At 41.7% G+C, this 12,495-nt stretch overlaps 1 protein-coding gene across 2 annotated transcripts in view; it reads left to right on the top strand.

The window, feature by feature from the left end:
• gria4a (glutamate receptor, ionotropic, AMPA 4a) overlaps positions 1-12,495 on the top strand; it is a gene marked incomplete at both ends in the record, with an annotated part of 90,819 nt that extends 78,324 nt beyond the window's left edge. Inside the window, 4 exons of one of the 2 annotated variants that reach the window (XM_079166605.1) lie at positions 111-358; positions 5,407-5,521; positions 7,144-7,281; positions 12,331-12,495. In XM_079166605.1, coding sequence (XP_079022731.1) covers positions 111-358; positions 5,407-5,521; positions 7,144-7,281; positions 12,331-12,495 — 666 coding nt within the window. Of the gene's footprint in view, positions 1-110; positions 359-3,741; positions 3,857-5,406; positions 5,522-7,143; positions 7,282-12,330 lie in introns of both variants that reach the window. The other variant, XM_079166604.1, reaches the window with a different exon arrangement.

Here is a 12,495-nt window from a genome sequence, read left to right as displayed (position 1 = left end):
GAAAACTATCATCTGTGAGACAATCTGGCCTCGTATGTTTGCTAAAAGATGCCCACTCATTCCTAATTAACATCTGCTCTCTCTCCTCTTCCCCCTCCTCCACACCACAGAGATCCAAAATAGCCGTATACGAGAAGATGTGGTCATATATGAAGTCTGCCGAACCGACCGTCTTCACCAAAACCACAGCGGAGGGCGTGGCGAGGGTCCGCAAATCCAAGGGGAAATACGCTTTCCTCCTGGAGTCCACCATGAACGAGTACACGGAGCAGCGCAAGCCTTGTGACACCATGAAAGTCGGGGGGAACCTGGACTCCAAAGGATATGGGATTGCTACGCCGAAAGGCTCACAGTTAAGGTGGGTGGAATAGTGTAACAATAGGAGACAGTAACAAAGCTGATACTGTCCTATTGCTGCGATATTCCACCTACCCTGCTGTGCCTTTTACACTTCACCCAGATTAACCTGTCACTGCTGTCAGGTGAAAATCGCCCTCAAAAAATGAAGAATTCAGTTACAGTTGACCAGTATTTGGATATTGATTGTTTCTCACAAGTACTAAATTCCCTGTAACGATTTTGGCAGCAGTCCAATTTATGTATTCGTTATCGTTATAAACTCCAAAAGCAAAGAAGCAGTTATAGATTTTCACCCAGCAGCAGCGATATAAATATGATAAAGTATGTTAAATATGCAGATTATGTGTTTCATCCTCTCTTGTTTGCTTGATTCCGTGATTTTTTGACATCTTCCTAAAGTTTTTTTCTCCATTCGTCCGTGCTTGTCCTCACTTTTTTTCTGCTACCTCTGTTCATTTAGGGCCTTTTAGCTCCATTTCTGTGTCCTCTGTCACTGTCATCCGTCTATCCCTGTACAGTCACATCCCATCTTTCTTTCCTCTTTTAACCACTCTGTTTCTCCACAGGGCCACCTCACAGGTAACTTTGTCCATTTGTCTGCCGTCTCGTCCATTCGTTCCTTTCATCCTCAGTAGTCATGATGGTGATGATAATGATGATGATGATGATTATGATTATTATAGGAGAGATTTATTCACTTAAAATGACTGCAAGGAGGGGCAGAACCTCAGACTGCTGCCGCTACATCCAAAGCCTTGAGGGGGAATTTATAGAAGAACAGGAGACAAAAAGTGAAAAACAGGAAGTAGAGGGGCCTGGCCAATGGGGGGACTAGAAACTAAACATAATACAGGATCCCACATCAAAAATACTGAGTCACAAATGAGAGAAAAACAAAATAGTTCTTCAATTTTACACAAACTAAATAAAGAACATATTAATGGTAATTGGACAACACCAAAATAAACCCAGATCAGAAAGTAATCAGTACTGTATTTTAAAAAGAGACCATAAGCTGGAGGAAATGATGAGAAAGTGACTAAGTTTAAGTTCTAAAGTTGGTCCTTTTGTTTAGATTTTCCCTCAGCAGACACTTGTTTATCCGGCTTGTTAACTTGAGCCTACAGTAACAGTCCCAGCAGGTTTAACTGAGGTATTCTATCAGTGCAAATAATTCATTTTTCAGGTGACTGTGACAGCAGTATGGTGAGACTTTGTCTTTACGATGTTACAAGTGACTGCTGAGGGAAAATAATTGACTAAATTCAACAAAGCCGGACCACTTGCTCCCTCTTCTCTCCCTCCAGCTCTCTCTGTCAGCATTTCAGCTTTGCCTTATGAAAGGCAAAACACAAACAGCACATCAGCCTCACATCCTGTCCTGTAACTTTCCCCTGTGTGCGGTGCAAACAAGTTCCACTAAACCCCAGTCACTGTAGGTTATTCCTTGTTATTTACACAAAGGTTTTTCCGTTTATGAGGGAAAAGTGACAGACAGCGGGTGGATAGGTCCCTTTTTTTAAGCCCCCATCAGAACACATTTCTGGGACTATCCACGGTTGTCTCTGGCTTCTCTCAATCAGCGGAAACCTGATCTAACAGGTGCACACGAGGCAGGAAAGTGTGCATGTCAGGTGAGCCTGCCTCTCCTCTCGGTGCACTAATCACAGCGTTAATTTGACTTGATGATGTTGATGAGGAGATTGAATACTCTTGATGATTACAATGGATGTTAGGACTGTATGTTTTTTCTGAAGTATAGCTGCTTTTGATATGATTATTGTTATGTTACTGCTTAAAAAAAAAAGATATGTTTGAAATGTTTGCATCCATACCTCTTACGTTGATGAGATCAGTCATGGTTTGTAGATTAGATCGCCCCAGAGAACACTCTCTCTTTCTGAATCTCTTAAATATCTTTACTAAGAGAGCTGAACCCATAGAAGGCCGGTGTTTTACTCTTACTTTCCTAATTTGTCCTGAACTGACAACCTTTCAGTCACAAGCCAGCTCCTACCTGCAGTCTACTAACACACTCTGTGATGAGATAGGACTTCCAGATAGACGTGTACAGACAAAGCGGCAGACTAACAAACAAGCAGACAGCGACTGCAGTGACCTTTGTTGTATAGATTTTCACGGCTGATTACAGCATCGCACAAACAAAAGAGTGGACAGCAGAGGGTGGTAGCAAGAGGAAGAAAGTCTTCTAAGGGTAGCTGTTAAAAACAAAGATGTAGCGAAGCAGGAGAGACCGGACAAAATGTATTTACAAAGGGCATGCAGGGAATAAGTTGACAAAATCATTCAGCCCCTGCAGCCATGTTTTGTAGACACTTTTCTGGACATCGCAGTAAGGGAGCAGGCACGTATTGAGGCAATGGAGAGACATTTGTAGAAATAGTGAATTGGTAAGAGTTGGAGCAAATTAAACATTCTGGTTCTTTATATCTCATACGACTGCTGTTGGGTTGTCTGTCTCATCAAAGGCGGTGCATTTAAGTGTTTCAGATAAATCTACTATACTGTTGTATGTACTTTATGAGACTAAAAGTCTGACCAAAAGTACACCAAGCAAACCTGAGCATCGTGAAAAGGGAGGCTTCTTTTTTTAAAGTCCTTGCTTTCAAATGAACTGCAGGGCAATGTTCATTACTGTTTTAAAAAACAAAACAAAGACAACTGATTTGCCTTTTTTAAGTTGTTTTTTTTTAAGTTTTTTATAAGATTTGGACGATTTACAAAAATTATGAGTTTCTAAGCGAAGAGGAGTGCAGATCCTTATAATCATGCCTGAAATAAAGAGCTTAGACGGAAACACACACATGAAAAATGAAATACAATATCAGCAATGCATGAAATTCCTGATATTTAGCCCTGTGTCCCCTGATTTTGTTTGGAGGTCAATCCCTTCAGGGGTGCTGTATGAAACTGGAGTCACACACACACACACACACACATACAAAACCACAGAGAGAGAGCATCAGGAGGGGACAAGAGCACCATCAGCAGGCTGCAGAGAGCTGGTTAACATACTTAATATTACAATCTCACAGCCACTGCGGAGCATCCTGTGTTAGTGCAGCATCCTGTACAAGAGAGCCAATAATGACGTAAAAGGTAAAACAAAACCATTTTAGGACGTATCTTAATTAGACAGAGAGTCAAAGAGAAAGACGTTGCCTGGGGTGCATCCTTCCCCACTAACCCACCTTTGTCCCCTGAACCCCTCTAATTTCTCCCCCCACCCCCCTCTGCTCCCTCTCCTTCACTTTTCCCTCCCTTTTTTTCCTCCTGGCTGTGATCCACGTCCATCTTGTCTGTCTGTCCCTCCAACCTCTGACCAAACTATCTTATCTGTCCCTCCTTTTTTACTTAAAGAAATGCGGTCAACCTGGCCGTGCTAAAGCTCAACGAGCAGGGCCTGTTGGACAAATTGAAAAACAAGTGGTGGTATGACAAAGGAGAATGTGGCAGCGGGGGAGGGGATTCCAAGGTTAGCCCTCTCTGTCTGACCACACCACCACTAGGGGGACAGGGGCCGCTCGCCGGCTAGCTGGCGGCAGCCCCCGTTCCGAGAGTGTAATGCATGCATCTGCCCTGGCAAGAGACAAGCAGCAAAGAGGGAGGGCAAAAGTGACACCCTAAAATCTCCCTGGGACACCTTGCAGCTTCAAAAATAGGCACAATGTTGCATCTCCTGTCAGTGAGGTGTGCCTTTTTTATACAAAAGGTTCAGACACAGTGACAAAGGTACAACACTTGAGCTTGTTGAGACAGAGACAAAGAAAAACCCTGAAAAAAGAATGAAAGCATTCGAATAACCCAAAAGTGAACCAACATTATTTTTTAAAAAGATCAATATAATATAATTGCTTGTTGAATCATCAAAAATGTGTTGATTTTCAGTATCATGCAGGGAAATTTGTCCCATTTGCCGGTGAGTGCGTGCCAAGATAAATCAAGCACATGTCATGATAATAACCATTTTCAAATGTGTTTTTGGCACCGATCTGGTAATGCCCCTCTGAAAGGACAGAGTGTGACGGTGGAGAGATAAAGACAGCAATTACTATCAAGACAGGAATATTCGCACCCCAGTGGCAGCTCTGGGGAGAGGAGAGAGAAGAAGGAGGAGACTTGGGTGAGAATTAAATTGCAAGAAGAACAGAGAGATGCTGAGAAGATACATGGCAGATAAAAGAGGTTTTAAAACGTCTAATGGGAAAACGAGACCTGAGAGTGCAGCTCTTTTGAGCTCAGGTTGACTTGAGGCAGAGGGGAGGATGAATAATTGATAGCAGCAGAATGCAATCAAAGGATAAAGTTTCAGTGCCAATTCATTTAGTAGATGTTGAGATTTTTATATTGGACAAGTTTAAACTTTGACCTGCTGGTGGCACTAAATGAAAAGTCAGATGATTACTAACGTCAGGATTTGCCCTCTGTACAAAATTGCATGCCAATCGATCTATAAATTGTAAAGCTATTTCAGTCGGGAACAAAGTTGTGGACCGAACGACAGACAGACTGACTGAACCACCTGACAGTTGCCTTTCAGTGAAAATATGTGCTAGGGATGCAAATAAGTGCAACAAGAACAGATTATATCTGTAACAAGATAGGAGTTTCCTCTCGCCTCGTCTGTAGAGTTTATGAAATCAGCTACACATTCAAACCTGCCTCGATGTAGCTCTCTCTCTCTCTCCCAGTTGTAGCACAGTGCTAGCCTGATGCCAGTGGCCCTGACTTAACAGTACTTGCCTCTGGCTTAGTGTAGGATCAGCTGGGGCAGCATGGGTGTGTTACCTGAAGTGACAAAGGTGGGTCCCACTCATATGTCTGTAGCTCGCCTTAGCTCCTCGCTCCCCCCAGCCCCTCCTCAACGAGCATACACACATGTACTCAGTGGGATCCATCCTAGGTCACTTGATGTGAACAAGTACTTTTCTATGTAACTGAGCTGTGCAATGCAAATGTGAAATATCCTAATAACATAAAATAACATGACCTATGATGTTATTTATGTTATTTTTACACGCGAAGAACCCCGGTAAACCTTGCAGTTTTGAAACTGAGCGAAGCAGGAGTCTTAGACAAACTGAAAAACAAATGGTGGTATGACAAGGGAGAGTGTGGACCCAAGGACTCTGGAAGTAAGGTCAGTCTCACGCTGCTGCGGCCCTCAGAACGCTAGCCTGAAACTCTCATCCTGAATACGCTCCAGATTACTGCAACTACTGTTTTAGTAATAGCCAATATTTTCAATTAGACTGAAATATATCTTAAATGTGCTCCACAGTAGACTTAACTGTCCATTTAGTGATTCCCTGCAACATTTTCCTACCTTAATGCTGAACCACATTTACCTAAATATGCATCAGAATAATTACAATTTGTGTTCAGTTTATGTAGCAATCTGTGGCAATCCCATCTTCATTACAGTTAGCATTAGAAATGCAATGTACATTTTGAGTTTTTTAAAAATCTCATACTCCAGCGCATTTTTCCAGACGAGAATATTAGTTAGATTATGAATTTGTATTAGTAGATACATTAGATTACTTTTAGCATTAACAATTTAGCAACTATTGGATTTTGCCTTAATGTTCTTAATGTGGTAATGCTTCATTTTACAGGTCCATATTTTTTAGATAAAATCTGGTATAAAGACTTCAGTGCGCAGCAGTTCACAGACAAGCATTCAATTGTATTATCAATTTAACATAGTATATTCATTAATATATTAATACTGAATTAATAAAGAAATGGGTTTAAGTGGAGCAGTTCTTTCCTCTGGAAATCAACAACTGCATATATGCGCAACACAACCTACTTAACTTTAAGTAAATTCACCACCAAACTCAAAGAAAAGTATGGACCTGTAACATGTAGTGTTGCTCCCTATATCTACCAGTTGAATATTTGCTACTGTTTTGTTTCAGTCAAGAAAAAGACGTTCTTAAAAATATATTTTATTTTACAGTATTAGTATTATGAGCTGCTCTACTGTAGATGTTTAGACTATTGGAGCATTTAAATTCTATTAAAACTGCAGTGAAAATCATCACCGCTCAGATTAAAGCCTGCTCTTGTTGACCTGATTTAAATGTTTATTCAAGCTGTTTTGATATCATGTTACTATGCTACAGTTGTAGAAATATTCCGTAGTTATATTGACTGTTACAGATGTGTAGTACGTAGTATGTTGTGGTGATAGTAGTAGTAATTGTAGAAAAGTAGAATGTAATTGTATGATAACTCATAATTAAGTGATAACAAATGTAATTTCAGTGGCATACAATAGTACATTTGCCAAAGTATAACACTAAACATTACTTTTATTCTGTGACAATCTCCATTTCTGTGTCTAACCAACTGTATCTATTGTTTCTGTCTGCTTTTTCCCCACCTCTTTTCATACGCTCACGCCCTACTCCTCAATCACTTCCCTCTCCTGCTTTCTTACTTGCATTATTATCCTCTTCTCCCATCTCTCAAATTTTCCCTTCACCTCTTGTCCCACTTGCCTATCTCCTCTCCTTAATCACATATTGTCTTTTTCACACACCTACCTAAACTTCATCCTCCATCATCGTCCCACTCTGCTCCTCCGCTCCCTTTTGTTTCTCATTTTTCACCTTTTTTTTACCTTCTTTTATTCCTTTCCCATTGACTCCTTTTCCTTTAACCCCATCCCTCTTCTGCCTCCTTTACCTCAACCCTTCCTTTTCCCCGTCACACCACTCTTCCCCCAAACCTCATCCCACTGCCTCTCTCCAGGACAAGTCATCCCAGGCTCTCAGCCTGTCCAACGTGGCGGGGGTCTTCTACATCCTAGTGGGCGGCCTGGGCCTGGCCATGCTGGTGGCCCTGGTCGAGTTCTGCTACAAGTCACGGGCCGAAGCCAAGCGCATGAAGGTGGACCTTAGCCCCCCCCACTGCCCCAGCCCCTCCCCCAGCACCCAGAATCTAGCCACTTATAGGGAGGGGTACAACGTGTACGGCTCCGAGGGGGTCAAGATATAGGGGTAGGATTTAGAGGCTCCCATATAGGTGGGGTAATGGTGGTGTTGATCATGGTGGTGGTGCTGTAGATTATTGTATTGTCGATGTAGAGGCTGACGCAGCAGCCCCACGCAACCGTGTTGTTCTTCATGTGGTGATGAGGATGTGGTCAAGCATTGTGGAACCAATGTAGCTTTTTATGTTTCGTGAAAGTTTTTTGGCTGTTTTGTTTCTTTATTGACCTAATATTTCTTAGATTTTTGGGTTTCAATTTGATTTGTTACATTTTTTTTAATTTTTCATTCTACAGCCTTTCACCCCTGGCTAGATTGGGGTTAGATTTGTGTGACTACAGATTTGGTTCCATCGTCTTTGGCTGCAGATGATGGTGATGATGATGATGACATTGATGGTGATGCTCTTGGCTCATGACTTGATTAGGCACCTGCATTGTAATTTTAGCTAATAGTTAACAAAATAATGACAGCGAAGGGATGCACAACTCCATCCTCAGGGACTAGTGCTGTGCTAAGTACATTTTCGTATTCCGTATAGGCCTGCAACGAACAATTATTTTCTTCATCGATTAATCTACCAAATAATATCCCCAATTAAGTATTAATTAATTAATGAACAGTTATATTCATTGTACTATCACATAAGTCAAGAAAAGCAGGAAATCCTCACAAAAGAAGATGAAACTACAGCGAGTAATGTTGAGCATTTTTGCTAAAGAAAAATAAAATCTTAAACTATTTTAAGTTTGTAGCAATAAGTCTACATTGACACTTCACTACCCTGAGAACACTGTTACTCTGGTGTTCCTCATTAAATTTAGATTTGCTTCTAGCTACAAATTAATTGGCTAACGTGTTGGCATCAACTATGACTAATTTGGGTCTGAACAAAACTTTTTCAGCCCCAATGTGATAGATATTTCAGGACTTCATGAACACTATTAAGTTGTTTTTATGTCAGTGGACGTCTGCCGTAATTTTCGTAACTAGATTAGTAGGACCCCTGCAATGTCAGAAAGACATTTGGGCATGAGCTTGCATAAAAAACCTTGTTTGTAAAGAGCCTCTTAAAGCCATGTTGACACTGAGCCAATTCAAACCAATTTAGGATAAGACTGCACTTTTGACAGCTTGAGCAAAGTTTCAAACATTCTCTTTAAATACTGATCTAATCTTGTCCATTCAAGTAACACGTCTAATCAGGTAAATTTGAGTTATTATGGTAACAAAATGAAATCCTCAGCAGCAGTTTTTAATTGGTTTTAATTTGTGTCCATAGATGATAGTCAACCTGCAGCCATCATTTGATTTAGTGGTATTACATTCTTTAAATTCTAAATCCCTGAATCCTATCTAATATACTAATTAGAAACCAATCCCTTTTGGGGAAACTATTTGCTAATCCAGACTTCTAGGAGCTCATTAAAATAGATGCAGTTGGTTTTACTTTGATTACCGGAGATGGACTCATAGATCTATCAGAACAATGACGAGAAATATCAAGTGTATACATGGGAATCTAGTTTACAAACCGCAAAACAAGGTGCAAGGTCCATCAGAGCACAACTTCCACAGTTTAATCTTACTGAACTGACGTTTCCCAGTTCAGGTGGCTAGTAGCCGGCAGTGTGTCCCACTGCACCTTTAATGTGTGGTCCATAAACTGGAGTTGTGCACCCCAGTCGTAGATGGTTCAACCGGAGACACTGACTTATTCCAGCCCTGACAACCTCCAAACAGCCCAGTTACTTAGTGTTAATGCAGAGGAATAATTGATGAAGCAAACACTTCATATAGAACGGCTACTCAGTGACGCTATTGTAAAAACATGACTCATGTTTATTGATGTAAGAGCGCCATTAACTGAAACGATAGCAAATACCGGACCTCAATTTCACGATCTGCTTAGCGAACCTGAAGAGGCATTATAAGGTCATATTTGATTATCATCTTGAGCAGATCAATACCCATTTAATGGAAATAATAACAGCTAAATGTGGTACACTAAATATTGGTTATTATCTGTCTACAGGTAGCCATGCCAAGTTCAAATGAAGTATAAGGTTTACCACAGATAAACCATCTTGAGAGTGGACTGTTTAGGACTAAATATACGAAGGCTCGTTAAATGTATTCTTAGATGCTCCTTTAGAGTATTCTATTACATGTTTTCTCTTTGGTTTTTAATTGAGCACTACATCAGCGTGGCAACACTGATTAAAAGAAGAGGAGGGCAAACGTTTGTCTCTGCTTCTGGCAATGTATTACCAAACACAGTTGGCTGTCTTCAGCTGCAGCGTTAAACTGCACTGTTCCGTCCTCTAACTTCAGCTATAGCAGACACATTTCAAGGAGCGTCCCAATCGGAGCTCAAGCAACACCCATTTTACTCATTACACCTTCTCAAAACGTGCACAGCCAATTGTAAGATATAAGATATGACAGTGAAACATCACAGAGTAGCCTGTCTGTGTGAAGTGTCGCCCTACTCTGAGCAGTATAGTCAGTCACTCCCTCTCTATAAATCTGAAACCTTAAAGGAAAAATCACTCCTTCATGTTTTCCTTTTGTCTTTTTCCAAAGTCCTCACCTCCTAAATCCTTTGAAAATCCTCACCCAAATTTTTCAGTTTACAGAAACCCAGAAATGCATGGTCACCTTTGAAATGCAGATGTCTACAACCCCAAATCCACTCGTCTACTCTGTACATGTTTGTTGATTGTGCCTGCGTTTGCATTTACTTTTGCCTTTAGTTAAACTATGACGCTGTAACATTTGCACTGTGAAATTTGAATGTGTAGTTTGTGGTGCACTCACACATACAGTCACAGGCATTTCTACCTGTAGTTCGGTTTGTTTGAACGGAGAGAATTGTCGTTCAAACTGTGATTAACAACAACTAAGTGCACCCAGAAGATCTGAAAATGCTATTTCAAGCAGCTGATGGTGAATTCTGAAGGAATAGTTCACCCAAAAGAAATATAAATTGTATATAGCACTCACCTTTATGGTCCCAGAAATATTTTTTCTTTAAAATTGTGCATTTGTGCACAACGAATCCCTTCACGGGAAATGCTTTGTTTATCAAATTTAGCAAAAATAGTGATATTTGGATTTCCACAAGCCCACGAATGGATTTAAGACACTTGGATAATGCTGCACAGGAATTTTCAGAAAGTATTTCGGACGTTTTATAACCTATCATTTTCCGGGCACTCCGCTCTCTGTAACGCCATTCGATGGAGAACTTTCTCTGTGAGCATAGAGAGCCTAGGGAGGTGAATATTATGTACAATTTATGTTGTTTGTGGGTGAACTATTCCATAGAAATGTTCTGTAAGTCTCTAGTAAATTAGTTTCTTACTTCTTAACCAGGCAGTAACAGTTTATTTTCCATGTGACATTTGAAAAAGCTGGAGCCACCAACTGCTTGGCATTTTTTGCTTTAGAAATTATTTTACTAATTAATCGATTATGAGAACTGTTGGCAATTCATTTGACAGGGACTAATCGATTATTTGATTGTTTCCGCATTAGTAAGCTTATAATGTGAGTCTTACAGCAACACAAATAGACTGGAATGCAAATAGCAAAACCTCCACAGTTCTGTTTTGACTATGTGTGTGATTGCACCCTCACACCTTTCTGTCTGCGTACTTGTGTGTTAAGTGGGTATACTGTACAGACATATGCATGTAAGCGTTCTTTGTGCATGTGTTTTTATTGAAATTTCTGTCTTTATGAAAGTTTGTTGCTGCACAGTTAACTCACTGCACCGTCTACTGGACTTGAATGCTTATACTCTCCTCCAATCACAAACACAAGTTTGCCAACTGAAAATGTGCACAAGTGTAGCTGGCCAATCAGGACGTGTCTACTCAAAAGCGTGCGTACCCTACAGTATATAAGGCAGCCCACGTCGCTGCTTGAAATCCCTTTCTCTTCAGAAAACTGATTTGCCCACTGCCTGTATGCCTTTTGTCTTCCACCCCATGTGAGGAACAGGAAGGCAAAGTTACTGCTTTGCCAAGTACGTGCGTTGCCATGTTATGTTGAATGCATGGCCCCCATCAGACACACCGAACAGCTGTTTATGTGCTTCAGGAATGGTGGGGCCAGTAAAGCCCTAGCCAAGAAAGGTCTTGCGGGATAGCTTTGTAAGTGCATCTCCCAAGCCTATAGTCAGGCAGGAAGAGATCCTCCCACTGTGGCCCGCACACACTCTACACGCAGTGTGGCAGTGTCTGCAGTGTCTGCAGTGTTGGCAGTCTTGTTCGATGTGGTGAGTGTTGGGAACATACAATTCTATCTCTTGGACATGTCGGGCTCCTTTTCAGGGTCTGTGCTTGTTGAAACGATACAGGACTGGTGAAAAGGGTGAATGTTTTGTCGGTTATGTTGCACCTGACCCAACTCTGGACATCATGCACCTCCATGTCCCAGTGCTCTTTGATGATCCAGGTAATGTGGTGTGCAGGGTGTCTAGTGTTTTTGTTTTTGACCCCTGCAGGATCCAATGGCTCTACCCAGTTCAGTTACATAGTGTCTGGGTTTGCTTGGGCTCCCTACTCCTCCTCCTCCTCCGCTGTGACAGACAAGGTTACAGAGAAGTCGGTGGGCTGCGGGGACTAACCTATAGTCGGTCAGGATCAGTGTAGTCCACTGCTCACTGAAGAGGGTGTGGGATGTTGAGCAGCCTTGTATAGGGTGGGGTTCACATGTATTTGGGTAGGCAAGTCCTGATTGGCAGGTTAAGCTTATGCACATTTGTTCTGGGCTAACACGGCTCGTGATTGAAGGAGAGTATTACCTTTAGAGTCCAGACGAGTGTTACACTACCGTAATCTTTGCGTATGCCAATGACATGATTTTTTTTCCAAACTAAATCTCCACTCTGCCATCTCTATTCCCTTCTCCGTCCACACCTCCACCTCTCCTCATGTAGCTGTCTTTTTCTGAAGCCATGCGGAACAAGGCCCGTCTGTCCATCACAGGAAGTGTGGGGGAGAATGGCCGTGTCCTGACGCCAGACTGCCCCAAAGCCGTGCATGCTGGCCACGCCTCCCTCCGACACCCTGGCCTTGCAGTGGTCTCCTCCGGACTGCCCTGA

The sequence above is a fragment of the Pholis gunnellus genome, assembly GCF_910591455.1.
Source record: "Pholis gunnellus genome assembly, chromosome: 9".
Taxonomy (NCBI): Eukaryota; Metazoa; Chordata; class Actinopteri; order Perciformes; family Pholidae; genus Pholis; species Pholis gunnellus.
The sequence above is the reverse complement of the archived record's forward strand: the minus strand, read 5'-3'. Positions and strand labels throughout refer to the sequence as shown.